At 43.2% G+C, this 20,043-nt stretch overlaps 2 protein-coding genes across 2 annotated transcripts; one reads left to right on the top strand and one right to left on the bottom strand.

The window, feature by feature from the left end:
- Window positions 1–3,974: 3,974 nt before the first annotated feature.
- Window positions 3,975–7,498, bottom strand: LOC118412222 (protein FAM47E-like). Its single transcript, XM_035814941.1, has 4 exons — window positions 7,061–7,498; window positions 6,216–6,350; window positions 5,207–5,731; window positions 3,975–4,786 (listed from the first exon to the last, which is right to left on the bottom strand). Exons 1-4 carry the CDS (start codon window positions 7,370–7,372, stop codon window positions 4,424–4,426), a joined length of 1,335 nt encoding a protein of 444 aa, XP_035670834.1. The 5' UTR covers window positions 7,373–7,498; the 3' UTR covers window positions 3,975–4,423.
- A 2,164-nt stretch (window positions 7,499–9,662) lies between these two features.
- Window positions 9,663–18,831, top strand: LOC118410746. The gene is made up of 4 exons (XM_035812521.1): window positions 9,663–9,887; window positions 16,391–16,482; window positions 17,842–17,972; window positions 18,658–18,831. Exons 2-4 carry the CDS (start codon window positions 16,425–16,427, stop codon window positions 18,814–18,816), a joined length of 348 nt encoding a protein of 115 aa, XP_035668414.1. The 5' UTR covers window positions 9,663–9,887; window positions 16,391–16,424; the 3' UTR covers window positions 18,817–18,831.
- The last annotated feature ends 1,212 nt before the right edge of the window (window positions 18,832–20,043 follow it).

Raw genomic sequence — 20,043 nt, forward strand, 5'->3', positions numbered from 1 at the left:
AGGAGCTTTTATCAAGATAAAAGGTCCTTTGATATGTATAACAATAACATTTAAATTCGACTCTTGGGCTGCCAAACGTTCTCTGAATAAATCCATTTAGATAGATTTTCAGGCGAATAAATCCAATAACCATAAATGCTTGACTCTCTGGCGAATTTGAAATCCGGCCACCTTCTGGATATCAACATTTTCACTAATCTCCAAGCAGATCCTATGGTAGCATAAGATAGTATCAAAAGCTGGCAGAGGAGTGAAGCAGGCTTAGGAGTGTGTTTTGCTACCGCAAATGGGCACCTCTTGGCTAACTATACTCCTTGGCCAGTTTGGTACTATCTTATGCCATTGTAGGATCTGCATGGAGATTTCATTTTCACGTGGGCGAAGTTTGTTGACAACAGTGTCACACTTGGTTTCAGGCTCCGTGGAAATAACCTGTGTTCACAGTAGGCACTTCGCCACGAATGCTCCAAATTATCTTCAAGCCTTCACAGCAGTCCATAAGCTACGGCTAGTGTTTGATAGTGACCTTTCTTGGCCGATTGCAATGTAATGTTTTCTGATAGCTGCCGCCTTTTGAACAACAGCCGCTCGACGCACTGCAATCCCAAAGCGACACCTATCAACAGATCTTCATATTGCAGCGCAACAGGGCACCTCAACATTGACCATGGACGACATATATGTGTGACGGTGTGTTTTTGAATATCATAAAAGTACCTGTTGTTTATCACTTTTAATGAACCCCACTGTTCAACCAGTACTAGTGTAAGGGTTGAGCACCTTAGTTCCCCCCATGCCTTTGAACACATCAGGCCGCCCTGGTCCACCTTGCGGACCCTTGCGCGGTTCTGGCCTCTCTCTTACCAGGAGCTTCCAAAGGCTTCTATGTCTTTTTCGGGCACGTTTGCACCTCCATGTAAGTCTTGGTCTTCCTGTGCTCCTTTTCTTCCTTTTTTCACCCCAAGGTCTCCATTCTATGATCTTCTTCGCTGTTCTGACTGTTCTGTCCCATTCTCACGGGACAATCACTGGTCTCTACGCACCAGACTCCGACCTGGCCGTATTGGCAAAGTTAGGAATAAAACATAGTAAGACTTAACTGGCCTATAGCTAGGAGTGAACTGACCGGCCGGCGGTGATACTAGTACTAGCAGCTGGATGGACTGCAAAGGACTGGCTGAAATCCAATGGCAACTTATTTAGTGTCCTTGCGTGGCCAAATTCTTTTTTTTTTCATCCCAAGCTGACACGTCTGGTTTGAGACTAGAAAATCACGTCTTTGTTGCGACGTCGTGAGATTTAATGTAAGAGGCAAGCGTCCGCGTGGGTTGTGTAGTGTATCCATTCAACTTCAAGGACGTTATATACTTATATACAATGTCCTTGATCCCTTGAATAGCTCCAGTAATGATAAATACATCCTGTAGAATTATACTGGCGCCGTGCATCTCAAAAAGCAGTCATTACCAGACTTACCTGATATTAATCATCATCTCATCCCAAATTTGCGCACTGCGTGGAGAGGATCATCATAGCAAACAGTGCGTACGTGGACATACAGGCTAGCCTCTACCAGGTTCCACATCTCTCTGGAAATAGTACAGTAGAAATTGGCCAAATAGACAGATAACACCATGGATAACATGCCAGAGGAGTTAGCCGGCCAAAAACGCACAGGTCGCCAACTGTACTTTTTGCCCGGCTACTGATTCAACAATGTTGACAGTCTTATGGCTATGTTTCCAATGAAAAATGTACACCGTATATCATGGACTTTCCGGTCTTTTGTCGAGGAGCCTCCTTGGCAATTATAGAATCATCGTGACATTTCCTAACTCCTTTATTTGTTGGCCGTTCTTTAATAAGCTTGTCGGACGACAGCGCCCACAACCACAGCTCTAGACTTGCTGACTGCATCAGTCAGTACGTTCTCTGTCTCCCGTCACAACGACTGAAGTTTTCCTGTCGCCGTCAACACAAGTATGTTGCGTTACCCTCCAAGCAGAGGTTAGGCTCCGGCTGTTTTTTTACGACTTGTTAGGCGTTTTTGTATGTACATTGGGAGCCATACTCTACTAAGCCAGGGTGGACAGTGCTCGAGAATCTGTTCGGGAATCCAGGTAGTTCTTCCCGAGGACCTTGGAAGTTGGATATAAAGCACTCCGGGGAAGTGTCCCGCAATGAGGCCTAGCTAGAACAGATTCTCTGCTGGGCTTTGCTTGAGTCTGGCTCCCAGGGTATTTTCTTTTCAGGTTTTCCGTCAGTTAACGTTTGGTGGACGAACAAAAAGAAATGTATATATATAACGTTACATATACACACACACACACACACACACACACACACACACACACACACACACACACACACACACACACACACACATATATATATATATACAGCTTACTGATCGGTCAGTACTGACCATATGCATACAGGTAGAGCCATGAAGATATCTCTCGTCTCCCTGCTCATTCTGACCGTGGTTGTGTCCGTGATGTTTGACGGCAGGACAGGGCCAGGCCATAGACCGAGGCGTGCCGAACCCGACCAAGCCCCACGCTCCTATCTGAACCAGCAGGAACTTGATGCCAAGGAGCCAGTTGTGGAGACAGGTATGTTGTATCGCTAGTGTGACTTTGTTTTAAGAGTGTATGGACTTTTTGATCATAATCTTTTATCACAAATTCATGCCCATTGGGCTAGGATGGGACTAGGTGAGGTGAGGGCTAATTGCAAGTGAACAAAATCAAATACGATGCTGTTTTGTTGTATCAATTACACTTGACTGTATATATTGACCCCATAATATTCCAGGGTTTCTCTGCGAGCTGGATCGCTGGGTGCACGATGCTACTTATCATTTGACGTGACCCTCTTTTTCTGTCAATACATGCGTATAAAACTTACTGAAGATGGAATTTAATTGGATAATTGGATTGAATATGTTCCTCTGTGTCTGCAGGAGCTGACCAACCGTGTCCCGGCGAACCATGTGGTGGGCTGCTGGCCTTTCAGAGACGCGCCCACCCCAATGAACACATTCCTTGAGCGTCTTGACGCTGGCTTGATATCTTGTCATGGTCCTTTCTTTGGCCATTTTGTGCGGATAACTTATGTGTAATTGCTTACAATGTGATAAAATGCAAGATAAGGTATATAATATGTAATATGATATAGGGTATATCATATTACTGTAAAGAACTATGTGTAACTACTGTAAGACCTCATGACCTCCAAAAGGATTTTACTCAAGGCTAAGGCCACACCAATTCAATTTCTTGGTTCACGGATTTGCTCGCCTCTATTTTTTGGAAAAAAAAAATAAAAATAAAAATTACCACTCAGCAAATTGTCACCATTAATGAAACTATTCACCAACTTTCTGGTGTAGCAAATTGGCCTTTATATTATAAGCTCATTAAAATGTGGGTATTATTATTCCAGTTATATTTTTCATTGATGAAGAATGGGACAAACATAAAAAACACTACTTTTGTAATCTTCAATGAACAGGTGATGTTACTGTACAGTAATAGTGTTTTTGTACTTTTTTCAAGCTTTTTTCTTTATGTTTTGGATTAGCCCCAACCATTTTACAACTTTCATTTTCATTTTTTTCCGCCCTATCGCTCCATATTTTTTATGAAAAAATCTGTGAACCAAGAAATTAAATTCGTGGCCTAAATAAACGTTGAAAAAAATATCTTGGTTGTGCAGTCAAGTTTTTTTAGGTTGATATAAGGCCTTTTCCTCTCAAGTTATTGAAGTGATTGGGCATAGTATGGGCTGTTTGGTCCTGCTAGATATGTGTTTTGTTGCAATGATAGACTATACTGCAAAAGGGAAATGTTTCATAGAACATCATCATTCATCATCATAGAACAAAATAAAACAAAGCAAACCAATATCCCTGGTACATTGAGAGGTCTTTATTTTACAAAGTCTCAATCTCAAAACCTGAACTTTGTTTCCTGTTTAGTTTAGTAACCTGTAGATGTTTTAATAGTTGTGTTCACAAACAGGTGGCATCGTGACATCCATTCATGAATTTAATTAATTTTGTTTTAATTTTTGACTGAACCATTGCGACTTGGAGGAATAAAATGAAATGCTTTAAAAGCCTGAAAAGCATAACTGTGTCCTCAAGTGTCTTTTCCCTAATTATTTCTGTGAATCTAATGCAACTGTGCTGGTTTCATGCTTTCAGCTTGGATGTTCAGATTTTGCGGGCTCAAAGCATATTTCGGGAAAAAAATTGACAGGTAACTGGTTACTTAGTCATATCAACAAATCTCATAGACAACCTGAAATACATTCGATAAGTGACATCAGGTACAAGTACCTATTACTATCATTATTAACCATTCACACATTTGGCAGAGCAGCATAAAGTCATCAGTACAGTACTGCCATGTAGAGTTTATTTCCTCCGCGAGGGCCCGCCCACCGTCATACTGGACATAGACCTGCTGTTGTCGCTCGACTGTAGGGCTCTCTCCTGATACTCCGCCACGCGCTGTAAGAACTCCGGCTTCCGAACTACTTTCTTCTCGATAAATTCATTAAAGGCAGACGCCCCGTGCATCTGGGACAACTGCGCGTCCAAGTCTCTGCTTTTCTTCTTGGCTTCTGTCGTGTCTTTGTCGCTGAGTTCGTTTGGATCTTGCAGTGGCTCTGTGGCCAGTCTTTTCTTCCATGTGATGGGGTCCAGGTACCACGCCCCGTACTTGACCTTGACCCAGCTGGGCTTGTAGGAGTCGTCTAGTGCCTGATGTCTTGTAACCTGTCATTGACAACAAGATATAAATTTAACCCTAATATGCAAATTTAACATTGATATGGAAATTATACCATGATATGGAAATTAAACCTTGATATGCAAATTTAACTCTGACATGTAAATTTAACATTGATATTGAAATTTAACACCGATATGGAAATTAAATGCTGATATGCAAATCTAACAGTGATATGCAGAATCCTGATTCCAATCCTGATATCATTCTCTTTTGATTTATGTATATGTTATTCACGTCACTTTGGGTTTGCCTCAAGTAGTAATTTGTGTAATTTTTTGTCAATTTTCTTGTAACTTCATTTCGTGACTTTATTTTGTGGTTGTCCACCAGGGAACATTGAAAGGTGCCGTTAGGCCATATGTTGTCCCCTAGTAAAATAAACAAATAAACAAAAATAAACAAACCTGCATGTCTGTAGCAAGAATGCTCTTCGCCACCACTGGCTCAGGAGAAACATTTGTGGACATGCGTAGCTCCGGAGGCACGTTGGTGAGCTCTACCACATGGATGGGGACGGACAGGGCCGGTTTCGTCTCGTAGCCGCTTGCGAAAAGACTTGTGATGGTGGATTCTTCAACGTTGTTGCTCTCCCCTCCCAAGCTCGCACACCAGTCGCAGAAGTCTTTTGTTACCGCCTTGAGGCGCTCGTCTTGCGAGGGCGACATGGAGCGCTTCTTACTAGCCTTCGTCTCCTCGGGAGGCGTTTCCTCCTTCAAGAAGAGCCACTTGTACGGGTTCCGAGCTTTCGCCTCCAGATCTTCCGTCGCCTCATCTGTCACCTCTGTGGTGGTCCTCACCTCCTCCTCCTCCTCCTTGATCCTGTCCTGTGATTGGCTGTTATCCTCCGCATCCTCCTCCTCCTCCTCTTCCAGGATCTCATCATCAAACTCACTCCCCAGGTTCATCTCTGGGTCCAGCACATCCACCACCTTTCGGGAAAGGACCAAAATGAATAAATGAATAAATAACGTTTATAGCAAATTCTGGCCCGTGGGCTAATTGCAGGTAACATAAAAGATACAAAGAGTGTAAGAACAATATCACAAATGTCTACTCTAGTCTAAAGCTAGTAAAAGCTAACTCTAGATCCAAGGTTATTGGGTTCGAATGAACTTGAATCATGTTTCTCGCTATTATTTGTTTTGTACCATGTATGTAAAATTGTGTATATAGGCTTATATAAGACTCATTAGGACTTAAAACTGTATATCTGTTGTATGCGTTGAACTAACCCCGGACCTCAACTGCCCCCCCCCCCCCTATGATGCCCCTTGCAGGGCCATTCGGTGGTATCCTGATGTAGATGTAAATGTAGATGACCCTTGCCTCTCCTCTCATGACCTCAATCAAAAAAGGCCAATTTGAGCTTTCATGAATAAACAAAGGTTCACACAAACAAACAAACAAACAGACCTCCTCGAACAGGTCGGGCGGCATGCAGTCCTCCAGGTGCGGGTACAGGGCCAGCGGATGCTGCAGCAGCCCGTACTCCAGCTCATCGATGTGGCTCCGCCTGTTCTGTTGCCGTGGCAACGCCTTGGAGTACACCTGGAGGAAATGGAGAATAATTAATGGCCGTCGAACTCAATTTTCATCCACAATGCAGAGGAAAATATACCATATCAACAAAATGATAAAGTTTTCAACGTTGCAACTTGCAAGTGAAATTTAAACACTACTGTAAAAGGCTTTAACTAGAAAATGGTTTGCTGTTGTTTGAAATTAGCAATTCAAAAAAAATATTAGTAGTGCTATATATGAAGGCAGGAGAAACATTTTCAAAGTGGTTTTAATGGCATCAACACGAAAACAGCAAACATAAAACAGGGAACATTTCCTCCTTTACTTCCGTAGCTAATTTTAGAAGTCTAGAGGCCACTGAAGTGCTAGGCACAAGAGACTTTTTTTTTACGTCTTAAAAATATACCGTTAGTCTCTTTGTTATGTGTTTTTCAGCATATAGAAGCTCCTTATTTTTCACAACACTCTGTACACTTCCTTTATAAATATGCTTTTGTTCCCTTGTTATCTTTGATTGGACATGATTGTGCCAAAACTTGTTACAAACATCCTTTATATTGCTTTGAAACTTGATGTGACAAAAGTACATTGAAAAACATAATAACACAAAGACCGAAGCGAAGGGTCTAAAATGAAGCATACAAAGGGCAAACGAGTGCATAAAAATCCTTTAAAAAACCCTCTGATAAAAAAATCCCTTTGTTACATATGCGTGGGGAGGGGGGCGTGAGACCTACCATTTCTTCCTTCGTGAAGACCGGACCTCTGTGCTCCCTCCTCCCGGGGGACTCGCCCCCAGTCCCGCTGATAACCGGGCCCGGCCCCTTGTCCCCCTTGATGATCCCCTGGTCCTGTGCCGGCGGCTTGCCGTCCCGAAAGTCGTCCATACCCGGGCGGACGAACGTCCAGGCTTTGCCGTGCAGCATGCGGACTTTGTCGCCCCGCTTGGCGTACTTGGTGTGGAGTCTCTCCTTCCACCACGGCTGCTCACGGATCTTCTTACCGGTCACCGTGCGTACCAGCGACAGGTCGTACTTGTTCTGAGCCATCTTGGGTCTTCACGGACTGAGAAATGAGAAGAAAACTGAGGAAAACTTGTCCGAGCTGAACTCCCAGTCGGTCCAAGATGGCGGCAGGTTACTGTTGTTGTTGTTGGCAACGCCAGGGTGACGCGCGGCTCGTCACCAGGGTACTGTCGCGCAGTGCCCTGGGCTCGAGATCGGCAAAGTTTCCAAAGGCGGTGCTTGCCGATTCAAGTTGAGTAAAAGTTTATTGCACACCAGTTGAAACAGGCGAATGATTGTATAACACTGATTTTGGACGGTAACGTTATTTTTGAGCTAAACAAAGAGCATATGTCAATGCCGATTGGGTGAAGCGGAGAAAACGCAGTACCACATATAAAAATGACAGAAACAAACAAACGAACACAATTATTCCTCGTCACTTAAAAGAAGAAAGTTCATGACACCCCGCAATAATAGCTCGCTTGATACCGAGATTGTCGGTACGTTGCCATGGACAACGGCATCAACAAGGAAACGATCACGACTACCGATAAAGACTACCCTTGTCTTGTTCTAAGCACTTGATCTCCCACCTGTTGTAAACAGTAAAACCAGTTATAAGTAATAAAAAAACGAGTCTTTTTACGTTTTGTATGTTTTGTTGTCTGTTAAGTAAGACATGTACTTGAATGATATTCCTATAATAAAGTCAAGGATAACACAAATTTGATTTTGCCAACGTGCCGCAATCTGAGATGCTTTGTATATAATAACACGGCAAACGTCTATAATTACCAGCGCTCAGTTCTCATCGGCAAACTCTCTGGGTTACTTGTACATATACTTGATTTCCACAGTCTTGCAAATAATGCCAAAGAAATGTTGATCTTACAAGGTAGTTCTTTCTGCTCCTTCAATGTCAATTGCAGAATTATAGAAGCAACACATGTGTACATTGCAACAACAAATCGTTTTTAGATTCAAGTATAATTCTTTGTTTTAGTTTTCTACTCCAGTAAGGGAGATCGACTCACGCACACTGTTCATACATATGTAATTATCTATTTATTATTGTCCTGTATAATTTATTATTTTCAATTCTTGTATAAGTGGCGGCGTTAATATAAGTTGAATGTAACTTGAGTCCGCCGTCATTTTGTCCTCGTCCGTTTATTTGTGTTTTTACACGTATTTCAATAAAGAAAAAAAAAAAAAAAAAAAAAAAACGTCGTGACCCCGCTAACCATAACACTTGTCACACCTGCCTCTTTTCGTGTTTTCTCTTGTAAACACGGACAGGTACCTTCAAGATCAAAGACAAACGGTGTGGACCCGCAGGCCGACAACGCTCGAAGGTAAGCTGACTTGATCCTGCGTAAAGATAGAGGTCGGCGGATTTTTGTATCGTATTCAAGATGTATCTGGAAAGATACGGTCGCGTGGCGCGTTGGATACACCCGATCCCTCGGCCTCGATCTCGGAAGTTAAGCAACGCGTAGTCCGGTCAGTACTTGAATGGGAGTCCCCCAAACAAGGACGACCGGATTGCTGTAGCTTCACGAAGCATTTCACGAAATCGTCTTCCGGGAGGGACGTCAGGCAAGTCTGGCGTTCGATCGACTGCGCAATACGGGAATGCCTCTGCTCTCTTTACATCCTTTCCGACGATCTGGTCCTATGGGCTCGACCATAGGCGGGTAGTACAGCTCTAGTCTCTACGCGAGCTGTTCCCTGGCCGGTTATATTCCTCTCTATTTGTTCCATTTCTACGATTTTCCAGCGATCCGGAGTCTGGTAGAGACTAGTACAGCTCTACTTTACGGCGTGTTGTGCAGGTGAAAGCTGTTGTTTGTATAACGTAAAGTTATGCTACATACAACTGAAATTTATATTTTAACTTCTAAATTGTTCTATTCCATGATGTGATTCTAAAGCATTGTCATAGCAACAATTCAGCCACTTGGCTGCCATATTGGGACACGTTTTAACTTTGATCAAATAAACCATTCATGTTTTCGGTTCAGTTGACTTTGCGATACACCTGGAATGTCTAAATAACGCTTGAAATGAATTCTGGACTACAAATAACGTGTAGAATTCTTCAAGCATGCAGAGAATTTCCGTAAATTGACGGAAAAACGGGCGCTGGCTAGTGCCATGAGTCGCAAGTGAAATGGGAAGTGTAAGATTAATGTAAGATTAGCTAAAGGACATCCCAATAAACTCGACTCAAGTATAGGTATGGGTTATGAACCGTATTGTCACGTCATCTAGCGATCTGTGTCCAAACTGCACGGTCGGTAACTACTAGTACCTTTGCACGCTGAACCACGTGACTAAACGTTGACGCAACATTACGTCCAGTCACCTGCCGGCGCCGTCGGCCGCTCCGTAAGTTGGATGATGAGATCTGCGCCAGGTGGCCGGGCTGTGTGGTGGCGGTTTCACTGACAAACATCTCCGTTCGTTTGCGTTACTCCCAATTCGAGCAGCCCTACCCAGGCGCAAGAATACACTCGAAACCCAACAGCGAAGCCCAACATTTCAGCGTAGCGAGGTAAGGATTGTAGACAAAAATAATCACGATTTGCTTCGACTTTGTTTCTAACTTCAACGGCTGTTTTCTGGCTGTTTCAATCATGTTTTATTTCCTCACAGTTCCGCGTGTATTTTTAACGTTTTTCCAGAAGTTCGTTTATGTAGGAAACGCCTTTTCTTTTGTTGTGAACGCCTGGTTACCAGAGCAAAGTTCGTCGCGCGTAGACAACATCACCAGGCACCAGGCCTGTTTCACACCCTCAGTATCAATTGATGTGATTTCGTTGCGATTCAGACTTAGCTTGTGTCTCTTCGAATGTATATATTGAGTAGAACTTCACCAAAAGGACTGTAAGGATTATGTAAGCTTGAAGTAGGGCGAGGAAAAATTCCGTTCTAAGTTGTGCACACATCGGAACCCGTCTTATCTGTGACAAACGCGTTAAAGATGGAGAGTGAAAGAGACAAATGTCGGGCTGAGTTTACTTTGCCGGACGCGCGGTGAAGGCCCATTCATTCTCAGCACACTGTCGCCGGTTTGTTCTGCAAGAACCGGGCTTTCTAACCCACTCAACTGACCCCGTTTGGTTTTATAATTTACCCGTCCCCAAAATGAGAGTAAATACGTGAGAGCAGACTCCACACAATCCCAGCGAATCTTGAAGATATTCTGTCCAGTTGAAGTTACTCCCACGGCAACCGGCCGGCACCGCCTCCTTCATAATTGTCTGAGAAGTTGTCTATGTCGTCAAGATTGTGTTTCTCAACCAGTGTCTTTTTTGGTAGACACCAGTTACAGTAATCTCCAAGCAGATCCTACGGTAGCATAAGCTAGTATCACGAAAGCTGGCAGAGGAGTGAAGCCGGCCTAAGAGTGTGTATGCTCCGATGCCCGTCTGATTCCCATTGTCCGGCTGTACTCCCTTGCTTTGATACTACAGTACCAGTATCTTATGGCACCGTAGGATGTGCTTGGAGATTATTTCTCTACCACTGTCTTTCTGGCAGACCGTTACGTTCAGTTACAGAACTTGGATCACTTTGGAAATACTTGGACCACTTTGGAAGTACGAGAAACGAAAGGACTGAAAGTAAGGAGTAGCTGCCTGAGAGTTCTACCTGTTGGTACATATATACGAGTATACAAAGATTGTTAATGACTTATGGCTGAGTAGCCTTGTACCATCTCTCCGGCTTTACCTTCCCTGTGACGTTAAGCATGGGTGATCTTTCTGATTATAGCTCTACCCATTGTGAGCGAAGTAAGTAGCCTGGATACCAGACCCCAGCCCGATCTCTATCTCAATACAAATGCATCTATACGCGATAGATATTTTTGAGATCGGGCTGGGGTCTGGTATCCAAGCTACGAAGTAACTGGATCCAACCCGTAAGATTTACCATCGTGAGCTTTAAAATTTGGGCGGGCGGGCATCGCTCCTAGTACCGAGGTGATCCTGAGATGCTCACGGTGGGCTTTAATACAGTGAGCTGGCACCAGACTAGTCCACGAAGGCTTACAGAATTCAATCGCTTATTCCCAAATCTCAAAGCAAAGAATGGACACCCGCTGTTTTTTTGGCGTTTTTAGTAGTTTTTATCGGACTTTCTATTTAATATAATATTTTGCACCGTTTCATAAATGTCAACCAGCCAAACTCAAGAAAACAGCCGGAGCCTAACCTCTGTTTGGAGAGTCTTATTCCCGGAATTTCACCAGGTAACCTTTAAAAGATTATCCTTAAGCAGGTAAAACTCCCGGCGGCGTCATTCTTGTGTTCCAAAATATGGGTACCCGAACGGGAACGCTGACTTGCACACTGACGTCATACTTCCGTAACTATATAGAAACCAAATATCCGACGAATGCGGCTGTTGTCTCCTGACGTTGGTTTAACGTTTCAACGTGCTCATTGAAGTGGACCAACAAGTTAATGCTGTAGATGTTTTACACACTGATCTTGAAAACAAGGAGGGAGAGAGAGAGGGAGATAGAGATAGAGCAGAGTGAGAGGGAGAGAGAGGGAGTGAGTAAGGCACACACACACACACACACACAGAGAGGGACGCCAAAAAGTAGTTACTCAAGCAACTGGATATGGTTTTGGAGAGAGAGGGAGTTAGAGAGTAAGACAGACACACACACACACACACACACACACACACACACACATACACACACTGATAAAGAGATAGAGATAGAGAGGGAGTTAGAGAAAGAGAGTGAGTAGGACACACACACAAACACAGAGAGAGTTAGAGAGAGTTACAGAGAGTGATCTTGAGTGACAAAGAAAGTGGAATCCATGAAGAGGAGCGAAATCATGTAGTTGCTACAACGTTAACACCGATCGCTTTGGAATTAGAGAATCATTTGCCAACTTTAAGGGCACAATACTCGTGTAATCACCGCGATTTGATCTACGGCTCTAAGTGAAGTTTTTATGTGGTTTCAAGCAGCACAATTTCCGCTATCTGCTGTATCATAATTAATGTCATAACGCGGAGATTTATGGAGATATTTTGACAAGAAGATTTGTTGGCGGTACTAAATTTCCACTGTGAGATTCATATCTATAAGTATACAAGTAGATCTGCTCACTTCATATGCACTGGTGACGTTTGATACAATATTTCTAGAGAGATACTGTTTTTGAAACGTATCTTTTTTTCTGTTGCATCTTTGGGGATGTAGGGCACTACCTTCACCTTTATTCCCTTTGATGTCACCGCCAGGTAATGTCTACCTGAAGAGAAATGCACTCTCCTGTGCAAACTCACCTTTCAGATTCTGTGTTGTCTCAATAAGTCAGCAAATTTACAGTTTCCTTATCTGTAAAAGCCACAACATTAATCTCTCAAGTGTGAACAACTAATGACTCAGGTCACCTCCGTAACACGGGCACCTGTCCAGCTCAGGTTTTGGCGTGATTCGTTCCGAAATTAAACGTTTCCTGAAGACAACACTTTCTCAATTAAATGCTTTTGCTTTTACTGCTCAACAATCGGACAAGGTACTATGTATGGCAACCAGTAACAACTACTAGCTATATGGACAATGGTACTACGAGGCTACATACAGAATAACAAAATATTATCGATAACAGTGCAGTCATGTTACTCATGTATGAATGATCCGTTCTCGCATTTGGAATACAGTATAAAGAAACTGACCTACGTAGGCGGATATATGAGTTGAAAGTGATAGCAGTATATGGAAACATCGTTATCATCGCAGTAAGCTCTGGTCATGAGTAGTGTAGAATGGCCTAGCGGACACGGGATCGATCTGGAGGTCGCGGGTTTGATTCCCGATATTACCGGCTAGCCGTTGTTTCCTCGGGAAAGGCACTTACATATAAGACTTTCCTTACTCCATCCAGGTGCAAAAATGGTTTCCTGACTTCGGTTGGGGAGGTAGAAGCTTAAGGCGTTGGATACTTCAATATCATACCCTAGACACAGTGGATAACAAAGCCATTGCCCCTACGACCAACTACGGGACTACCTTTATATACCTTCTTGTAAAGATAAGTAATTTGGCATCTGGAATTTGGAGTACCGAGTAATGTGGAATTCTAACAATTCTTACAAGTACATATACATAGATACATAATAAAGGAAGTAAATATACCAAGATGCACTCTTTCAAATAATAGATTTTACCAGATATCTACCTAGTGGAAAATATTAGTGTCCACATTGTATTGTCCCTGTTGAAAGGCGAATAAAGTTCTAAAATTGTAAAGTGGAAAATATCTACAAAGTGAAAAAGTAGGCTACAGAGGATCCTATGGTTGTACCATTAACACTTAAACCAATTTAAAGTCATTAGTGTTAATAGCAAATCGTTTCGCGCGGTGTGGCAATAAGATTTGGCTGTCCCCGGATACCTAAGATTCTTACTGAATGCAGAGCCACCCCCTAGGGTCTGCATTCCTTCCAGAAGGGGTAAGGATTGGACTTGCACACCTGGCGACCGGGTTCACCTGGAACGTCGGCACAAATACACTCATTAAACTCCGCCGCGGGTCAGACATGATTTTCAAATATATCAGCATTTATCTTCAGGGCGGTAATAATCTGGCGCGAGAAAGTCGCAGGTGCGACAGACGTGCATGTTTCACGCGGTACACGATCCAGATAACGTGTACAACAAACCTTCACAAACGCTGCTTTTTAATACCACAACCCGGTATAAGAAATAATCACATACAAGCCAGTACTACGTGTTCTTTCTCAACGTGAAGCCATCATAAATTCCCCGCGGAAAATGCCGTTTTCATACACAGTAAACGCGGAGTCATCCTCGGTTCCTAAGTGACTGATATGTAGCGCACACAAGGCTTATCGCTGGGGACCGCCCCGACAATAGCCGCCGCCGGGAACAGTTTACCTGAAAGAACCACATTAAGCCTTAATCAATAATGAAAATCGCCCACACAAAAGACTTTTTCCCTCCGCCGTTTCAATGCAGGTCTCCAAAGGCACAAGTCGCGCAACCATGTCAGGCCGTAATGGGGTATGCAAGCGTCGCCATGGTAACGGCAGAGTTGACTCAGTGATTGTACAATACGTGATGTAGTATAGAGTTGTTCAGTGTTGGTTCGCAGAATTTCGTACAATGAGTTGGGACAACAAAGGATGAAAAGTGCAAATTGACTGTGTATGTTTTGGATATGCATGGTACTACATGTAACGCTAGTTCACCTTTATTCGTGGGGTAACCTGTATCCGTTCTTTTGAAGAACAATGTACTTAGGGATATCAAGTCGACGGGTGATGGTGTCAAACTGCAATATTTTGAAAATGGTACAATTTGAAACTACCGTTCATCGACTTGATATCCCTGGATACCCTGTTTAGCAACACAACGGATATAGGTTACCCCCGCGGATAAAGGTGAACTAACATTAGTGTACCAGGGGAATCGTCTCTGTTTTGCTCGGCGGCGTTGTAGTTCCGATGATGCAGAAACAAGGGAATAAAATGAAAATGTTGAAAATAAGAAAATGATAATTAAGTAAAAAAAAGATAAATCAATATGAAACAGAAATTTAAAGAAATTATTGGTCTGTAGTACCAGATTGACCTTGCTGGTTTCAAGGAGAACATATTTGCCAGGGAAGTTTCGCCACGATAGGGTTAAACTGTGTCGAGGGTAGCCTGATTTAATCGCGCTTCTTAGGCCCGTCCTACATTGCCTACCAGCTCCGGTTCATGGGAGTTTGCGTTACACAGACTGTGTTTAGGGCACGATATTGGAAAGCGGGGCCCAACCTTCTCCTTCAACCGCCCTTTACCTCCCCAACCGAAGTCAGGTATCCAATCTTACACCTGGGTGGGAAGTTGTATTAAGCGCTTTTCCCAAGGGCACAACGTTGGTGGCATGTCAGAGGATTCGAACCCAGCACCCATGGGTTCTGGTCCAAACACCCTGGCCCTCTTGCCAACACGTCATCACTCCTAAATGTGGTATCTCAATGCTCTGGGGCACCGGTGCAGCACTGGTGGGATGCGTTCACTGTGGCACTGTTGTGTTAGTTTTGCAGATTATGTAAAATAAGTTATAATAGATTTAAGATATTGCGTTATACATAAAAGTATGACTTAGAAGACACCAAAATACACAAAACGTGAGAAAATTCGTTCTTTATCTCTGAAATTCGTTGAGTAATCTTTCGAACCCCGCAGTACCGCACCGGTGCCCCAAGTGCAATGAGATGCCACCTTAAGCTGAACACTGTACCGTAATGCCTTTATTTTCTAATCTTCAGGCAGATTTACCGGTGGCACAAAATATCAAAGTTGACTAAGGAGTACAGCTGGCCAAAGGGAGTCATCAGCCACTGGAAGTTAAACACAACCACTACTAGGCCGGCTTCATTCCTCTGTCAGCTTTTGATACTATCTTATGCTACCATAGGATCTGCTTGGAGATCTTGGACGATACTCACAACAATGGTCCATTTCACTTTGAGACTTTGAGACTACTAAGAAACCTGTTTAGTCACGGTTTATTAGTGGAGTATTGTACCCCCACGGGCGTTTTAAAATCCTACAACGCCAAGTGTGTCAAAACAATTGACTGTAAAACTTGGTAGAAATGACTACAAACTTTACTCTAGAATCTAGTTCGCCCTTGTTATTTTCTTCGACCTGCAAGCGCCAAAACGTGTGAATGACTGATCAAGTAATCTGTTCATTTTCCAATAGGGCCGAATTTTTTCAGGTCCAGTTTTTCCGGACCAGTCCAATAAGAAAAAAACGGTACCGGTACCCTGTACCGATACCCAGCCCTACACGGTACTATAATACCAGTATCTCACTTCTAAGGCTGAACACTGTACTGTAATACCTGTATCTCACTGCCAAAGCTGAACACTGTACTGTAATACCTGTACTTAACTCCGTCACGCAGAGTGAATGGTTTGATCCCACAGGAAATCATGCCGCTAAATGTCGCTTCCCGCGCCATGAATACTTTATGACGATTTGTGTGTGTTTGTGTCGTTTCTCCAGACTCAGGACAGGCGGGCAGCATGACCACACAGCTATGCCACAGGACGCCGTCTTCTTACTCGTCTTAGGATTTCTTACATGCTTAGAAACAGGTGAGAACGTCTTACCTTGTCTTATAAAGCCACTTTCTTCCTGCTATTGTTAACGTTTCTTCTGATACATGTAATATAAGATTTGAACCAGACTACGACTGGCGGACAGTATGACCATACACAGTATGACCATACTGCTATGTGACAAGATTTACCGGTCGTAGGATTCCTTACATGCTTAGAAACAGGGGAGAACGTCTTACCTTTGTCCAAGACTAGAACTTCAATGTCTTACTACATTAGGATTCCTTATTTTCTGTAACACCTTATAAAGAGGTTAGACCGCCCTACCTTACATAAGGCTCAGATCAGGAAAGGTAATGCCTTATTATTAGTCTTAGAACTTCATATTTGCTTTTAAAAAAGGTGAGTACGTCTTACTTTTATCTTAGACCGGCAACTTCGCTGTCTTACTGCGATAGGATCCTCTTTAGACTTGTCCTCCCTTACCTTACCAGCAAATATAGTGTCCTAGTAGCGTTAGGATTCCTTGCATGCTTTAAAACAGACGAGAACGTCTAACGTACGAAGACCAGGAAATATGGTCTCTTTTTGCTGGCATAGGGTTTCTTCTTAACAGGATTAATCCAGGTACGATTGTCTTACCTCACTAAGCAAGCCATTGGACGCCGTGCTGTTAGCGTTAGTACGAACATTGTACTGCTGATATTAGTACATGTATGTCTTCTTATGAGACTTAAACTAAGTAATGCAGCCTTCCCTTATCTCTAATGGACCAAGAAAGCCACCGATGTACTAAAATTCGGCCGGCGTTCGTTTGAATTGTGACGTCGGCTTAAAGAATGCTAATTCTTATTGCTGTGATTGTCCTTCCAGGAGAGAGCTTGACATGTTACACGTGTAAGGAGTCGCCTCTGTGTATGGATTCAAATATTACAGGAAACGAAATTCGATAGGTACATGTACATGTCATATGAAACAAAATACTAGTACGCATGGAAATGACACACAAGTACAAGCGGGAACGTACTGAAAAGTCGCAAAAGGACACTGCTAACATATACAGGATAATCTGTGAAGGGATCAGGACATCGATAATGGTAAAGAAGTGGGATAAATGTAGCTTCTACCAGGCTCCATAGGTCGGTGTAAAACAGTAGAAATTGTTCAAATAGAATGGCTACATGCCAAAAGAGTTGGTCGGCCCTGGGGTATATGTTTGTGACGCCAGTGCTTTACTACCTGGGCAGCTAACTCCTTTGTCATTGTCATGTTATCTGTCTATTTGGCCAATTTTCTACTGTGTATTCCAGCGACTCATCGAGCCTGGTAGAGACCCGAATAACAGTTATCAATCTAAACGTTCACTGTGTTTCACACCACCTTTCTATCTTCCAGGAGAGAGCTTGACATGTTACACGTGTAAGGAGTCGTTCAAGTGGGTTTACTACAGCACGGTGTGCGAGAACGAGGTGACCAGGGACAACTCTACTCTGTCGTCATGTGGGGCCAGCGCAAGATACTGCATGGTACGGACATCGGAGTGAAGGAAGGGATGAATGAATGGATGAATGAGTGAATGAATGAATGATTGATTGGATGTGTGTGCTTGAGTGAATGAATGAATGAATGAAGTAAAGAACGAAGAAACGAACGAACGAAGCAAAACTGAAGGAACAAGGGAGGGAAATAAAGGAAGAGGGAATAAGGAATAAACGAAGAAAGGAATAAGTATATGTCATTATTAATACGTTATTGTGTCTTGTGTCGTGACACATCGTAATACATATCAGAAACAAAGTGACATAGAATAGACTTTCGCTATGATATCGCCTATATAAAGCTAAGGTAACAACCTACCCTACGTGATTTTTGTCCGTACATTTTTTGGGGAGGCCACGTTTTCTTAAAACGTAGGTAGCTTTTTTCACGTAGACAGCACGCCGCGTTGCACGCACGTCGGGTAGTGTCCTTAGCTTTAGACAGTGTAAATTTCATAAGATAGAAATTTTCCTACTGTAACGTTACATGTATAGCGGTTTTATATAATGTTTCGTCGACAGGATGTCCACTAAATGACAGTGTTTTTGTAGCCATAGCTCGATTTGCGTAGAATCAACAGAATTTATAATATAGGTAATTCTCTTGTAGTCGCGACTGATACAATAGTGATTAAACGGAACCTGAATGTGAAGTTTTCCTGCTTATTTTCAGATCGAGAAAACGACGGTGAACGGTATTGTGGAGAGCTTCGAGCGCGCATGCGCAGATACGTGCTACTTCGGGTGTAAGATTTCTGGACTCGGCGTCACCAAAGAGGCAAGTTTTGTCTTGATGATACCTAACGCCAGTTCACTTTTATCCGCGGGGTAACCTATGTCCGTTGTATCAAGAACAGGGTATTTTGTGATACCAAGTCAACGGTCGGGGATGAATTCGCAATATTTTCAAAGCACTGCAGTTCGAAACCTCTGTCCGCCGACTAAACATCAAATTTGTAAAAACAACGGATATAGGTTACTCCATGGATAAAGGTGAACTGGCGTTACTCCCCAAGCAGAGGTTATGCTCCGGGTTGTTTTTAGTCGGGTTTTCTTTTTGTCTGTCAGGGAAAAAACAAACCTTACAAAATAGCCCGATTAAAACGCCCCCAAAACGTCCGAAAACAAGTCTGAGCATATCCTGTGCTTGGATAGATGCCTTTACCGCGGGGAGTTTGCTGTGGGCGTATTATAATGTGCGGCACAATAACTTGCTTCCACGGCAAACTCCCTTCCACGGCAAACTCCCTTCCACGGCAAACTCCCTTCCACGGCAAACTCCCTTCCACAGCAAACTCCCTTCCACGGCAAACTCCCTTCCACAGCAAACTCCCTTCCACGGCAAAGTCCCTTCCACGGCAAACTCCCTTCCACGGCAAAGTCCCTTCCACGGTAAACTCCCCTCCACGGCAAACTCCATTCCACGTCAAACTCCCCTCCACGGCAAAGTCCATTCCACGTCAAACTCCCTTCCACGGCAAACTCCCTTCCACGGCAAACTCCCTTCCACGGCAAACTCCCTTCCACGGCAAACTCCCTTCCACAGCTAACTCCCTTCCACGGCAAAGTCCTTTTCCCGGCATTAGAGAACCTTAGTCTAAAAGCTCTGCTAGAAGTATGTGAAAAAGGCTACTGTGTGACAGGGGTCTAATGGAGTAAATGTTTTATTCACTGAACAAGCAGAAGAAATCTACTTCAACAGTTTACTTTCGCACTTTCACCGCCTGTAAACGAAAAATATTGGTAAGAAACTTTGCTGTCTTGGCACATGGTAGTGATGGCAACCTTATAAACAAACCTGGAGCGAGGGATTACGAAGTTGAATTGGAAATGTTGCCTGTACTTGCTAACAAGATCGCTAGATGTCGCTGCGCTAACTCTGTACTGAGGCGGCCTCTATCGAGTAGTACCATAAATGCAGCAGAAAAAGTGTTATATGCTGACATGTCAAAATATTGCTTCACTTTTCACTAAAAACTTTTGTGGAGGGGAAGTCAATGTGAGGTACTCAATATGGTAGGATATTGTAATAAAATCTTACACCTTGGTGTATATTATA

Source organism: Branchiostoma floridae, chromosome 3 (genome assembly GCF_000003815.2).
Source record: "Branchiostoma floridae strain S238N-H82 chromosome 3, Bfl_VNyyK, whole genome shotgun sequence".
NCBI lineage: Eukaryota > Metazoa > Chordata > Leptocardii > Amphioxiformes > Branchiostomatidae > Branchiostoma > Branchiostoma floridae.